This window comes from Phascolarctos cinereus, unplaced genomic scaffold (genome assembly GCF_003287225.1).
Source record: "Phascolarctos cinereus isolate Bilbo 61053 unplaced genomic scaffold, phaCin_HiC Scaffold_1;HRSCAF=81, whole genome shotgun sequence".
NCBI classification, from domain to species: Eukaryota; Metazoa; Chordata; class Mammalia; order Diprotodontia; family Phascolarctidae; genus Phascolarctos; species Phascolarctos cinereus.
The window spans coordinates 146,080,622-146,096,223 of NW_027555514.1; the positions used below are offsets into that span (position 1 = coordinate 146,080,622).

Consider the following 15,602-nt stretch of genomic DNA (forward strand, 5'->3'; position numbering starts at 1 on the left):
AACTCTCATAAAAACTGGTTTGAGAGCCAACAAAACCGTTTCATCTCAGATACAATTTTACATCAGAAGGAGAACAAAGAGATGCAAAATTAAACAGATTTTAGAGTTTTTCTAAACTAATCTCTTTTTGTCATTAACAACAGTAGAACCAGTACATGTGGACTCTCAACACCACAGTTTTAACCAAATGTTAAAGACAGAAAAATATAGCAGGCACTTCATAAATACTTATTGAATTGCATTAATGAAGAATAGCCCTTAAATGAGTTTAGGAAAAGTAATTGGACATGACCAAATATACATAGAAGGAACTTGTGCTGGAGATGATATAATTTTGAAGGCATTAAGGGATCAGTTTTCAAGATACCTCAAAAGGGGGAAGATGTTTTCTAAAGATTTTCTTTTAAATTACAGGTGGTATTATTACCTCCTTCCATATGGTGGTAGCTACTGTTGTTCAGACATCTCAGGTGTGTACAACTCTTTGCAACTGCATTTGAGGTTTTCTTGGCAAGGATAATGTAGTGGTTTCCTATTTCCTTCTCCAGTTTACTTTACAGATGAGGAACTGAGGCAAACAGGGTTAAATGACTTGCTTAGGGTCTTGTAGCTAGCAAGTGTCTGAGGCCAGATATGAACTCTGGAAGATCAGTCTTCCTAATTTCAGGTCCAACACTCTATCCACTGTGCAACCTGACTGCCCCTAAGAATTCATTAACACCTACTGAACGTGTACCCTACTTTCTCAGCTTAACAAAATCTTAATAAGAATAGTTTTATGTATATATTGAGGACATCTTTAATCAAAATGAGAAAAAGAAACAGGCAGGCTTTCTCTACTGATTTTCTTGAACACACCACCTCTTCTTTCAACAAAATTATATTAAGAACCTACTATGTGCTTGTCATTGTTCTAGGTTCTAGGTATACAAGACAAAAAAGAAATAATGTCAGCCTTTGTTTGTTGGTTACAAAAAAAAGGCATTTAATTCAGCACAGCAAAATACAATTTTAAAGGCATCTCACCATGTTGTCTCTAATGGCGATGTTGAAATCATACAAGATTTCTTAACAGATGCAACCACTGAGCTATCTTTTTTCAACAACCTCTGATTATCATTATGAAAGAAAGGATAAAACAGGGATATATGTATGTTCACCAAAGGTCTTGGCCACTCTTACAGAGTATGGGAAACAGAAATTCCAAATAAAAGATTCCACATTCTAGAGATGATGCTCTTTTTATAAATGATTTTGTGCTTATTACATCAAGCTGGTCCAGAATACTACAGATCTTCCTTAAAGGAATCTACATATAGTCACTCAAAATAGAATAGATGCAGGAAAAATCAAGTGGAAGAAAAATGCTTACTGATCAAATTATGACATGCAGTTGAATGGGCAGTCCATTGATTTAGTCTATTAGAACATATATACTTGAAAAAATGACTGAAGATCAACAAAGAATTGGGACTGAAAAATGAATTAAATTATTGGAAGAAGAGTAGGCTGGATTGAAATTTTTAAATTCAGCAACATTTTTAATGATTTCAAGTTGCTCCCTGACACTAAAACTGAGCTCTTAAAAATATTCTCGCATTGATGCTTTATGGCTATGAAATAGACATCACCATAATCTCCAAAGAACCAAAATGGGAGTCCCAAAGGTCAATTGAGGGGGCACATGGTAGGGGTGAATAGATTAAAGACTATGACGAAAGATTCATTGCACCAAAGAAGTAACATAAAAAATTATCAAGGAAATGTACTAGTTATATCAAATTGTCAAGGGATAATAAATATACAGTATGAGTGTTGCACTCCTACCCAGGAATTTCTTTTCAAGACCTAGAGGACACCCAATAGAATAGATATTGGGTGAATTCTCTATGGAAGTCTTATGGGAGACCACTGAGGTAGATGGTCTCCCCACCTACTTATCTGAGAAATTGAGGCCATCCATCATGACTCACTCTTCTCCTCTACTTCATATCCTCAAAATGTCTATACATTTTCACCCTACCTCTTCTCTGTAAGTCTCCATCTGTATATATGTAATCCTACTCTCTCCCCTGAATACCATTTTCAAATCATGTTAGACTTCTCTACCTGGATATCCAGTTAGTACCTGAGGTTCAAAATGTCCAAAATGGAACTTATTCTCTTCCCCTCAACCTGATTCTCCTCCAAACTTACCTATTTCTGTTAGGATATTACCATCTTTTGGAGTTAACTTTAATTCCTTCCTTCTTCCTTACCCCTAACACTTGCCCAGTTGTCAAGTTTTATCAGCTCTGTTTCCATAATACCTCTTTGCATTTGTCCCTTTGTTTTCACTTACAAAGCCACTAACCTAATTACTGTTCTCATTACCTCTTTCCTGGATCTCCAGTCCCCTGGCCCCAATTGTTAAATCTCTCCCCCTTTTTCAAAGTACCTGCCTTCATTTATTCATCTATGCATACGTTGAATTTCTCCAGTAGAATGTAAATTCCTTGAGGCGAAGAATTATTTCTATCCCTTTTATCCCATTCCTTGTTACATAGTAGACTAGCTAAACATTTGTTGAACTCAAGTTGTGATCCTTCTCACCACTCTCACCTCACCTCCCAATTCTGAGCTGCCCACTGTGGCTCTGCTTCCTATCAGTTGTGGGCTCTTCTTACTTTTCACTCTTTTTCCATGGAGAACCTTTGGCATTTGCCTCTTCTCCACTGTTTCCTGGCCTTTAGCAACCAGGAAGGTCTAAAGAAGCGTCTTTTTTTCAGTTCCTTCACACTGAGGAACAGAAAGCCTCTGGCCTATTTGAACCCTCCTGCTCCTTCTTAGCCCCTCCTGACACACTCAGAGCCTCTTCAGGCAGCTGGAGCAGCTTCCTCCTGCTCACATCATTTTCTCGGGAAACAGAAAGGGTACTGGACATGGAGTATGAGGAGAACTGGGTTCAAATCATACCTCTGACACTAAGTGGCTTTGTGCCATGGACAACTCATTTTCCACTCCTTCAGCTTCATTATCTGTAAAACAGATGTAATAATACCTGTAGTAGTTTTCTCACATACTTGTTGTAAGGATCAAATGAAATAATGTGTGTAAAGTGTTTGCAAACCTTGAAGTGCTATATAAATGTTAGTAACTATTTTTAGTTTATTTTTCCACTATGTCAACTCATGGTGAGTACTTCTCAATTATTTCTTATATTTCCCAATCTGGGCATATGTGCCTCTTACTCCATTAGCAAATCTCATGTCATTTGGCTCCTTCATGGCCCATTTGGGGTTTTCTTGGCAAAGATATTGGAGTGGTTTACCATTTCTTTCTTCAGCTCATTTTACAGATGAGGAAACTGAGGCAAACAGGGTTAAGTGACTTGCCTAGGGTCACACAGCTAGTAAGAGTCTGCAGCCAGATTTGAACCCAGGAAGAGGAATCTTCCTACTCCAAGCCCAGTGCTCTATCCATTACATCACCTAGCTGCCTCTGTGGGTTCCTAAGGACTCTTTTTTGCTTCTCAACAATTCTCCTTTCCACTTCTCCTTCCATTCTATATTAACTGAGCTGGGCCATTCAGATTACCCTGGGGCGGAGTAGGATGGGGTTCTGAGCTTTCTCCCTAGATTTCCAAAGGAAAGCAGGGATAAAGGGCTTGAACTAAGAGCTGGCCCTTGCCTCCCCCTCACCCCCCCCCTTGCCGCCAACTATCTGTGGCTCAGAGAGACCAGGAGAACCCTGTCACAAAGGAGAGTTGTGTCCTTGCTACATATCTATCTTGTTAAAGTTTTTTTTAATGGAACTTTATGATTTCATGTACATCTTTCTGTTTGTTTGTATATTTGAAAGTGTGCTTTGAGTTTATAAGTTTAAAAAAGAAAGAAAAATGCAACAACATTTTTTTTTTAGCACATACTTAATATGACAGTAAGTCTTTTTGTTACCTTCTTTATGGTAGACACCAATCCTGGTGATTGTCTTATTCTGAACCAGACTAGAGATTGTGATATGATAGAAAAAGAAGTGAAGGAAAGGACAGTGAAGCAAGACACTTGGGCTGTAGTCCCTGCTTTCTCTGTCATCAAGCCAGCTAAACTTCTCTGTGCCTCAGACTCTATCAATTTAAAACAAGAAGGATTGGACTAGATTATCTCTAAATGTCCCTTCCAGATCTATAACTCTGATTTCCATGAATTCTCAAAAGCATATGTATTGAGCCTAGAGTTGGCTTTTCAAATTGTACTTTATTAAGCCAAAATGTGACTCACAGTAACTCCCTGTAATTCAATATTCCTAATTTTACCCAAGGATAAGTATAAAAGATTCTTAGAATAACCTTTCAAATATTTAAACCCCTCATCCTCTCTACCCGCAAATGGTTTAGGAAAACAAGGGTGCAGCACTAATTAGGCAACAGAATTCCAATTTATTGGAGGAACCATTCCACATGCAAATTTTTATAGTGTACGATTTAGCTCCTTCTCTGTGTTTTACTTATAAATTTTCTGAGTTCTTGCCACCATTGTTGCCGTCCCAGTTAACTTCCATGATAACCATGGACTCAATCAACAGATGCTGAGCACTCTCCATAACCACCCCTTGGGTGTATTTTAACTAGAGATTACAAAAGATTTCAAGGCTAATCCTTCAGGAAAGTTTCTGAAAACAGTAACTTCTTAAACATTAATGTAGCTTTCAATTTATGATATAAACTCTAACAACTTATTTCAGTAATTATAATAGTTTATAAATAAAACTTTTCTGTTGAAATGTGTTTCTAATGTCCAGATAAGAAAGCAACCCCTTTAAACTTGAGAATCAAATGGCATAAATAGAATTGCTTTGATAATTGATATGTTTCCAAAATTTGTTTTTTTCAAAATGTGTTGTCTGGATACTTTCATATTGATCTCAGAGGAAATCATCCATGGGTAAAAGATTAGAATTAACCCTAAAAAATTATATCAGTGAAAGAGTTCATTGATTGAAATAACTTCTACTAGAAAATTTACAAGTAGCAAACATAGAAGTAGTCATATTGTATGATAAATAATATAAGTCTGGAAACTATTCAACACATGTTCAAATGTTTCATAGGCTTGGGGGAAGAAACACAAAGATAAATAGGGAAGGGTTCCTGCCCTCCTACAGCTTACAATCTGATTGAAGATAAGAAGTACACAAATAACTTGAAGTCAAAAATAGATAATAATTAGTGCATACAAGATTTCCAAATAAGATACTATGGCATGTGGATTGACTGAGGAAACAAAGGTTTGAGCTTCCAAATATATCGATTTATTAAGCAATGCATGTGAATTGTATAACTAATTGAAACCAAACCGCCTCAGCTTGGAACTGGACCCCAAATACTGGACCCACTCCCCGCCAAGTATCTGTATTCAATCAGAGGAACAAGGAAACAATAACTGATTGACAGTATGGGGCCAGTTTCCAAATAAGACATACAGGTTTGATTGAGATGTATAATTGTGAGAAAACTCCTTGCATCAATCTTTAGATCTGACTGGGTGTCAAGGTCAGCATAATTGAGGTCCCAAGCAATAGGTAGAGATGGTCCAGCTTCCCAGACACACAGGGCTAGGTTCAAACAATGCAATAAAATTTTCTAACAATTCTCATACCAGAATAAAGTTTTCTCACAAGGCAGAAATTAGATTAAGCCATAATTGAATAGAAAGGGAACTGAGCTACGTCCAGAATTTAATCACAAAATGGAGTCACTGTGGTTCACTCAATTCCTACAGTTCCCCCAGTACTAAGAATGATTTCAATCTAATCCTTAGAAAATATTAGAGCACACACAAAGACAGTGTGCATACTCTTTGTCTTGACACCATAGGCAAAAAAACTGTATGATATAAATAATAAATTAACTCAAATTGGGGGAAGGTTCTGTACTGAGAGAAACCTCCACTTTTTGTGACTAATTGCAGCCAACATTATTAATTCATTAAACTTAGAATTGAATTATTTACTATTTGCTACTCTTTCATTTCATATTTAGAGATTTTTTATCTTTTTTTTAGAAAGGGAAATGCATATTTAAGTTCCCTTTTGGGGAAATGCTTATTTACTCAGCATTTATGTCTATTTCCTACTAAGATCATAACAATTGGGAAACAATTAACATTTAAAATATTCAAATGGGAAAAAGTACCCACCAAATAACTTCTGTTACTATCTGTCACTTTATATGTATTCTTAAGGAATCATTTTGCAACAGTAATATAAATTACTATTTCCAAAGAAATATAGTTTAATATTGAATAAATTTTATTTTTAATATTAAATAAAGCGTGACAGCATTGTATTTGTTAGATGAATTTAATGCCCGTTCAGATTTTAATATGTCAAATGTATCCAATGCTTTTCCTCCTTAAGGATGAGTAAATATTTGCTTAAATGTTTATTTAAAATACTGTATAGTTTTTTTTCCCTTAAAAAGTCTCCAATGCCTCCTCATAACATGAAGATGATACTAAGTTCTCAAAGACTATGCCACAGGCAATTCCTAGCAAATTGGAGAGCAGCTAGGTGGGTCAGAGAATAGAATGCCAGGCCTGGAGTCCAGAAGGTACATCTTCCTGAGTTCAAATTTAGCCTCAAACACTTACTGGCTGTGTGACCCTGGGCAAGTCACTTAACCCTGTTTGCCTCAGTTCCTCATCTGGAGCTGGAGAAAGAAATGGCAAACCACTGTAGCATCTTTGCCAAGAAAACCCCAAATGGGGTCATAAAGAATTGGAAGTGACTGAACAATAACAAAAGCAATCTGGAAAGGCTTTGAGTCTGAACCCATATTTTTATGCAGCATTCAAGAACCAGCCTTTCTAAATACCAAGAGACTCATTACCAAAAGTTGGCCCCAAGTAACTATATTTTTTTGGCCATGGCAACCCGCAGAATGGACAAAAGCATAGCAATAACAATAGCTAGCAGGTCAATAGCAATTTAAGGTTTGTAAAGTACTTTGCATATGTTATCTTATTTGATGAAGAAATCAAAACAATTGATAGTCATATGGAAAAATGCTGTAAATCATTATTGATTAGGGAAATGCAAATTTCTTGAGGTATCATCTTGAACCTATCAGATTGGCTTCTTACTGGCTCCTCTGTTTCCAGTGTCTCTTTCTTCCCATCCATCCTTCATACATCTATCAAACACATATTCTTTAAACATCATTTTTATATTGTTATTGCTCTACTGAAAAGCTTTCAAAAGCTCCTTCTTCCATAAAATGTAAGGGAAGTGAGTCTAGTGGTTTACCTGAGGTCCTAAAGCTAATTAAGGGTTCTGCAAGGACTAGAAATGACTTCTACTGGCTCCTAATAAAATGTTATATATGTGTGTGTGTGTGTGTGTGTGTGTGTGTGTGTGTGTGTGTGTGTGTGTGTGTATATATATATAAAGACATATATATAAATATAAATATATATGTGTATACACACACACACACACACACACACACACACACACTTTACTATACTCCTACTACATCAAGTCTAAAATTCCCTTATTGGATGTCAAACCTTTTAGGGTTTAAGAAAATATTGAGATAAATAAAAATAAGACTTTCAGGTTTCATCCTTGAGGGCCTACTTTCCTTCCTCTTCCCTTCAATATTGTGCTCTAGTTATGACCTCCTCAGCAAACATTCATCAGGTAAGTACTAATTAATCAAGTCTGGGGGCAGTGTGTTCCTCACTAGCCTCATGTTTGCATTGCCCCATCTCTACACTGATCATTCACAAACATATAGTCACTGGCACTCCTAGGGGTCGTTTACCCTAGGAAAAGACTTGAAGTACAAATTTAGTAATGGTACATGTGTCTATCTTCTCAGGACTAGCCAAGCTAAGTTTAGAGAAACAGTTTGCCAGAAGGTTGACCACCAAGTTATAAACTTTTTGGTCGTTAACAACTAACAAAGACCACCTACTAGGGTATGAAGGTATTACTTTAAGAAACAGTGAAGGACTAGCTGTGTGACCTTGGGCAAGTCACTTAACCCCAGTTGCCTAAGGGGGAAAAAAAGAAACAGTGAAGGAATTATCCACACTGATTAAATAAAGCATGGCCCTTCTGAAATGCTAAATCACACTTACTTCATACTGGGCATATTTCATGACAATTCCCTCTTTCTGGAAGACACAGATATAGATGGATCATAGCTCTGTTATACATGTGCCTTCTACACCTTTAACAATCCCTTATTTTTAAAATAAAAATAACATTTTTGCAAATTTTATTTATAAAAGAAAAAAATTATCTTAAAACCAATAAGGATCACAGAAGATTCTACATCATTGTCATCAATAAACATTTATTGGCTGTCTACTATTTTTAAATGGCATATAATTCTATTAATAATTAAGATACTATACTAACTATTAACAGATGTTTGGCTATCTAACTAAAGAAATTTTGAAAGTTTGGCTATATGACTAGAGAAATTTTGAAATAAAAACAAAATAGTGCCAGACTTTATCTCTGACCTTAAATAGCTTATAATCAAAGGACAGAGTAGCACTTGCTTAGTGAGTGGTAAATACAAAAATTAATGAGACTATGTTTTATTAATCATTTGAAGGTTTTTACTCTACTCACAAAATTAGAAACAGGGCAAATCTAATATTAAAACAAAGAGTGTTATGTGATGATTTCTTTCCTTCCACTGATTTCAAGAAAAATCCATTTTTCATCCTTTTTTAAGTTTTAGTAAGTTCCCTCTGCTCTTAGGAGATTTCTGATTTACACCAAATTCAGACATCATACTCCTTGGCTACACTGAAAGTCAGTGACTGGGAACTAAATAAGTCAATAGAGCCAATTCCAACATTAGCATGATTTTCAGACCCAGAACCAACATATGCAGTTCTACATCTTCGAAACACAGGCCATGTCATTGGGCTGCTTCCTTTTATTTCTCCCAAGATGCAGTCAGTGTTGATGCTTTTATGGCCTTTGACCAAAATGAATAGCCCCTCCCAGATCTGCAGGCGCCCATACTCATGAAAGGTTGGAATAATTTGGAAACGGATCAGTCTCAGTGAAACTGTGGTTCACAAATATTCAATAGTTAGGATGTTTACAACAGTAAAATTGGAGGACATGGTTGATTTGCCTGTTGCCCAGTTCCTTGGCAGAGATGAGAATATTTAATAGATTACTTCAACCTTCTCAGACTACATAATTAGAATTTGATGGACTCTTCCTCCCCCACTCCATTAATGATTAGTAGAAACCTATATCTATCTATTTTTCTTCAGATTGCTTTAGTGAATTTTTCTCTCATTTGATTGTCCTACTGTTTTATAGAGCTCATATGACATTATGTGGGTTTCATATACACCCAGTATAATACTAGGGTAAGCATTGCTATAGCCTTCAAATAATACTCCAGTTGGTATACTGGCATTGGAAAAGAAGATAACAGATAGCTATGGAGACCGGAAGCAAATAATAAATGGAAGATACAGTGTTATTGGGTTCAGATCTTTAAGATAAAATGATAAGTTTGGGGATTCTCCAAGGTCACACAAATTGAAACAGGTCCATGGGAGAAAGAGATACAGTAAAGGAAGGAAACATGTGAGCAACATATCACAAGGCAGGGGCAGCTAGGTGGCGCAGTGGATAGAGCACCAGACCTAAAGTCAGGAGGACCTGAGTTCAAATCCGGCCTCAGACCAAACACTTGATACTTACTAGCTGTGTGACCCTGGGCAAGTCACTTAACCCCAATTGCCTAACCAAAAAGAAAAAAAACCCACAAGATAATCAAAGAGAAAGTCAAAGGTATTTGGCAGTCATGAGCATTGGCAGTCATGAGCATATAGTGAAACTTACAGCCATATTTTGAGCTAGAATTAAATTTATAGACAATAATTCTATTAACAATTAATAAAAGTTTGGCTATATGACTAATTCAATCAATTAGAAGATAAAAGTAGTGTAGCATCTGAGCATATGATTACATACCTGTGCCATTCACCATTTTGAATATTACTAGAGATCAAATGATTGTGAAAGGTTAAAAATAAGTGAGGCATCCCGGTACCCTTCCTCCATAGCGATTCAGTGAACCATGACATGAATACATAGTAATAAGCAGCACTTTTATATATCTGTGGAGCATCGTACAGCACAAGAGGAGGGAATCCTATTGTAATGACATAAAGGGAGAATTCTCTACCAGAAAATTATTAACTATTAAGACAGAAAAATACCAAGAAATTTAGCCTACAAGAACAGCTAAGAAGTCCTACTCCTCATCCTTCCACTATACCTACTTGCAAACAAAGAGGTACAGATGAGGACCATATATCCTGGTCCTCTATTTTCCCGATCTCAAACAATAATGTATGTACCTCCCATACCCATCAGCCACATTTGCTACAAGGAAAGATTCAAGTACTTAGACTAAATGGGAAATTGAAGAATGTGGCAAAAGACATGGAGGGGTTTTCTTGGAGCCAATGTGCTTACAGAAGAATGCTAGAGAGACACCTAGGTCATTCCTCTCATTTCAGATAACACCCTTCTGAAGACCACATTACCAGTTTTGTTTTCTAACTCAAAGAAATGACCCAAATGATAAGATTAGGCCTTATTGGAGGCCTGGTAAGCGGGCCCCATCAAGCCTATCATGGCTGGTTGGCAGAAATGATATGAATAAATACAATTCGTTCCCCAATTGATAAATGGTCAAAGGATATGAACAGGTAGTACGTAATAGGGATCCCCTGAAGATTTTTGAGCAGAGCGACATGAATAGATCTATTTGGAAAAAATATTATTTTGGCAAGAGTATGAAAAGCAGATTGGAGAGTGGGGCAAGTAGAAGGTGTACATTGTTATTATAATGTTAAGTCTTTGGCTTTTTCTGCTTTGATCAGATGTCAGTGATGGCTTTAAACACATATATACATTACTGGTCTCAGGACATCAGATTAAAAAATTAGACTTAAAAATGTAAGCCACCTGTAGTAATATTAACAATGACTGATACAGTGTTTAACATTTTACAAATATTTGACACAATTTACTCTATACATATGTTAATAATTATTCATGTCTTTTAGAACTTCATATTTTAATTTTTAAAATCCTTACTAAGAAAATATTCTCAATCCAGGGACACTCATGAGACTAAAATAGAATAGATATCTTAAATGTCCCCTAGGTCCTGACAGGGTCTGAAGTCATGAAGACACACGTTCCAATCCTGCCTTAGACACTTAATTGCTACATGATCCTGGGCAAGTTACTCAGCCTTTCTTAGACTCAGCTTCTCCATCTGTAGAATGGGAATAATAATAAGTCCTACTTCCCAGGGTTGTCATAAGACTCCATTGAGATGTTATACATAAAGCTCTTTGCAAACCTTACAAAACAGAGGTTGAGATATATTTTATACACACACACACACACATACACACACACACATACACACATGCACATTTCTGATACAATTTTTAAAATGTATGTGATATTGATCATTTCCTTTTGTGTATTTGTTTGTATAAATCTTTAATTTTTTCAGATGGAAGGCATTCCTAAAGATGATTTGTTAATTGTGGAAAGGAGAAGAGATCTCCAAAAAGAAGTTGAATTAGCTAAAAGGAATTTGGCCCAGCAGGTTAATGTTAATTCTTCACTTTGGTCTTTTACATAATGGATGCTAATATGAAGTTTTTAGATCATTTTCATAGAATCCCAACAAGAGGAACCCTTTGAAAGAAAATGTGGGCTTTTTGTCCTGTCTTTAAATCTAAAGTGAACCCTACTCTTTGATCTATCCCTCCTTCCCCCCAAAATTAAAAAGCCTTGAGGGGTATGGACACGAAAAACAATACAAGAGAACTCTCTACAACTTTAAAAACCTTAAAACCAAGGACACACACAGAGTTATTTTTTTATATGGGTTATTTTTTATAAAACTATATCAAATTTGTACATATTTTTTAAATTTTATAATTTTTATTTAAAATTTTATAAATTTACTTTATAAAGTAACTAATGGCTATTTCAATCTCTCTGCATACAATAGAATGACAAAGTCATACTTATTAAAGACAATGCCAAACTAGTTTTAAAAATTTGAGGGTTTTTTTTAAATGACTTGGAAGAAAAATTTTTTGTGATGAACATATGTTTTCCTGTTCCACAAATGTACTGATTTGTGCATGCAAAAATGGAGTGGTTTGGATTTAAGGGTTGAGGTTATTTTGTTTTTGACAAAGTTTACACAGACTCAGGTAGCCTAAGATGTTGCACCTACCAAAAGATGAATCATTATTACTGTATTTTGTTTCAAAACAGAAAGTCCTAACAGATGTGGAGGCTCGATTATTAGAACAATTCATTGCAGAGGAAAGCAAACTGTATAAGGAGCAGGAATTCTTCCGAGAACAATTAGAAAATCTTAACCGTCTACAACAAACCAAAACAGAAGAGAGAGAAAAGAAATCCAAAGATTACATAAAAGCTCAGGTAAAAGCATTTCTGTGCCTACCCTTTTGTTCCTACACAAGAACATTATCTATCAACGGAGGATTTTTTGCTTCAGATCAGGGGTGGGGAAGCTGCGGCCTCGAGGCTGCATGTGGCTTTCTAGACCCTTGGGTTTGGTCTTTTGACTGAGTCCAAATGTTACAGAACAAATCCTTTTATTAAGAGGATTTTTTTCTGTGATGTTTGGATTCAGTCAAAGGGCCGCTCGTAAGGACCTAGAGGGCCACATGTGGCCTCAAGGCCACAGGTTCCCCACCCTGAACTAGATGGCCTCCTAATCTTTATTAAAACAAACAACACTCAGAGTTAACAGGGAATTCATTTATAGAATGTGTTGAATATGCATATTTTTATTTATTGAATATATATTCAAATTGATTTATTGAATATATATATATTCAAATTTAACAAAACATGTCCTGTGGGAAGTAAAGTATCTCCTCATAAGATGAGATTTCGCTAACATGATAGGAATTCATAATTGTAATTTTAATTAACTAGCATTCAGAAAAAACATGCAATAAAGCAGTGGTCCCAGGGAGCTGAATTTGCATTAGCAAGAGCCACAGGGAAAGTAAATATAATTAATTCAACATTGGTCATAGAAATTCATGGCAAGAGTCATGAAGGAGAGAATGGAGAAAAGCAGCTTTCTGAAACCTCTGGGTTCTCACTGAGTGACTAGACCCCACCCTCTTTACAGACCATCATAGTGTGTCTTCCTGCTGCCACAGCCAGAGGTCCTTATATTTACTTTTGGGAAATTCATGAGTATTATGGGGAAGCTTGCTTTAGTGGAGAGAACAGTGGACTTGGATTCAGGAGACAGGCTTGAATCCCTTTTCTGAGACTTATAGCTGTGTTAACCTAGGCAAGTCTCTAAACAGTGTGTGCTTCAGTTTTTGTTTGTTTTCATCTATATATTGGGGATGATACTATTTGCATTATTTACCATGTATGGTTGTTGTGAGAAAAATGTTTTGTAAGAATAAAGGTAATACATAAATCTGAGCTGTTGATATAAGGATACAGAAATCACTTCCTTGCTATCCACTCCTGTTTTAAAACTTTGTCAAAAAACTTAGCATATGGAAATGACTATTTGAACTGCGTAACCTAGCCCCACCTCATCTTTATAGCCTCAGTGGGTCTTATTATTCTTCTCACACAGTAATCCAGCCAAACTGGCCTTCCCTCCATTCCTCATCCACTGCACACCATTTCCTGTGGTCCTACCTTTGTCTTGGCTGCCCCCCAGCTCTGGAAATACATTTCCTTCTTCTCTTTACCTCACCCTCTCTTCCTTTCAGATGAAGCTCAGTCACGAATTTCTAAGCATTTCCTGATCCCCCACCTACTAGTGCCCTCCCTGCCAAACTACCTTGTATTTAACGTGTGTGTGTATGTATGTGTGTGAGAGTGTGTGAGAGAGAGAGAGAGAAGAAGAGAGAGAGAGAGAGAGAGAGAGAGAGAGAGAGAGAGAGAGAGAGAGAGAGAGAGAAATGCTGTTATGCTTTTGGTTTCTATTTCTAAATTCAGAAGCAGCAAAGATAAGTATGTCTATATGCTATACAAAATCTTTGACATTTTTCCATGTTGTGAACTCTGGTGTTTTGCTTTAAAATTTTTTTTTCCCCAAAGATTTCATGAAGTTGAAATGACCAAAGAATTAATCTCATAGAAAATCTCCTGATGACAGCAAACCTTTCTGTCCTTAGCTAAGCTGGTCCCCAAACAACAGACTAGATGTGGCCCTGGAACTATATTCACAGCTTTTCCTCTTGATGAGGGTGAAAGAGGAGAGTGTAAAAGCCAGCTTGAAGCTTAACATCAGAAAAGCTAAGGTCTTTGCAACTGGTCCCATCACTTCTTGTCAAATAGAGGGAGAAGAAATGGAAGCAGTGTCAGATTTCATAATCTTGGGCTCAAAGATGACTTCAGATGGCAACTGCAGCCATGAAATTAAAAGACGCTTGGTCCTTGGAAGAAAAGCTATGGCAAATCTAGACAGCATGCTAAAAAGCAGGGACATCACCTCCCTGACAAAAGGCTATATAGTCAAAGCTGTGGTTTTTCCAGTAGCAATGCATAGCTCTGAGAGGTAGGCAATAAGGAAGGCTGAGTACTCAGAATTGATACTTTTGAATTGTGGTGCTAGAGAAGACTTTTGAGAGTTCCTTGGACAGCAAGGAGATCAAATTAGCCAATACTTAAAGAAATTTAATTCAGGATATTCTCTGGTAGGTGAAATACTGAAGACAGGACTCAAGGGAAAAGACTCTGCTATTGAAGGCAAAAGGAAAAGGGATGGCAGAGGATGAGACAGATAGTATCATGGAAATAGTGAACATGAACTTGGACAGACTTCAAGAGATAGCAGAGGATAGAAGGAGGCCTAGTGTGCTATGGTCCGTTGGGTCACCAAGAGTCAGACCCAACTGAACAACAACCACAAGATCTTCCCAGGAGTTTGAGCTCTGCTACTGAGAAGTCAGGGCCACACGTCCCCTCCTCTATCATCAAGCATAAAAAGGAGGCTTAGGGAAGGTTATCGTCTGCTGTTAGGCTACGTGACAAGTCAATGTTCCTTATACACCAATATCAAGTACTTTGTGAAGGGATATAAAACAAACCAGAGGAAAATTCTTCCCCTTGAGGTATGAATAATTTATCAAGTCAATCAGGAAGGGGAAAAATCCCAAATTTAAAATTTGTTCATATCTAAAGATCTTCTGGTGTTAGACATTCAGCCTGCTACTAAACACTAGCTATAACATATACATATATATATGTATATATATATATATATATATATATATTATATATATAACAATTTCCACAAATTAAAAAAAACCATCTGAGTATAGTGATATTTCTTACACCCATAAGCCCACACAACAGGGGGACAAGAAAAGTTAGTACCATAAACTCCCAAGATAAAATATCTGCCATATTTTTTCTTCATTGCATTCTGTGATATTTGCTACCAGAATAATCTACTAGTCAGAAAAATAAATTGAACATCAGGAATGCCTCATTTTATTCTGTTTGGGCTACTATTGTTGATA

General features: G+C 36.5%; 1 protein-coding gene across 2 annotated transcripts in view; it reads left to right on the forward strand.

The window, feature by feature from the left end:
* CCDC146 (coiled-coil domain containing 146) overlaps window positions 1-15,602 on the forward strand; it is a 181,950-nt gene that overhangs the window by 138,507 nt on the left and 27,841 nt on the right. For both annotated transcript variants that reach the window (XM_020984512.2, XM_078154531.1), the window contains 2 exons: window positions 11,564-11,659; window positions 12,343-12,513. In XM_020984512.2, coding sequence (XP_020840171.1) covers window positions 11,564-11,659; window positions 12,343-12,513 — 267 coding nt within the window. The remainder of the gene's footprint in view (window positions 1-11,563; window positions 11,660-12,342; window positions 12,514-15,602) is intronic.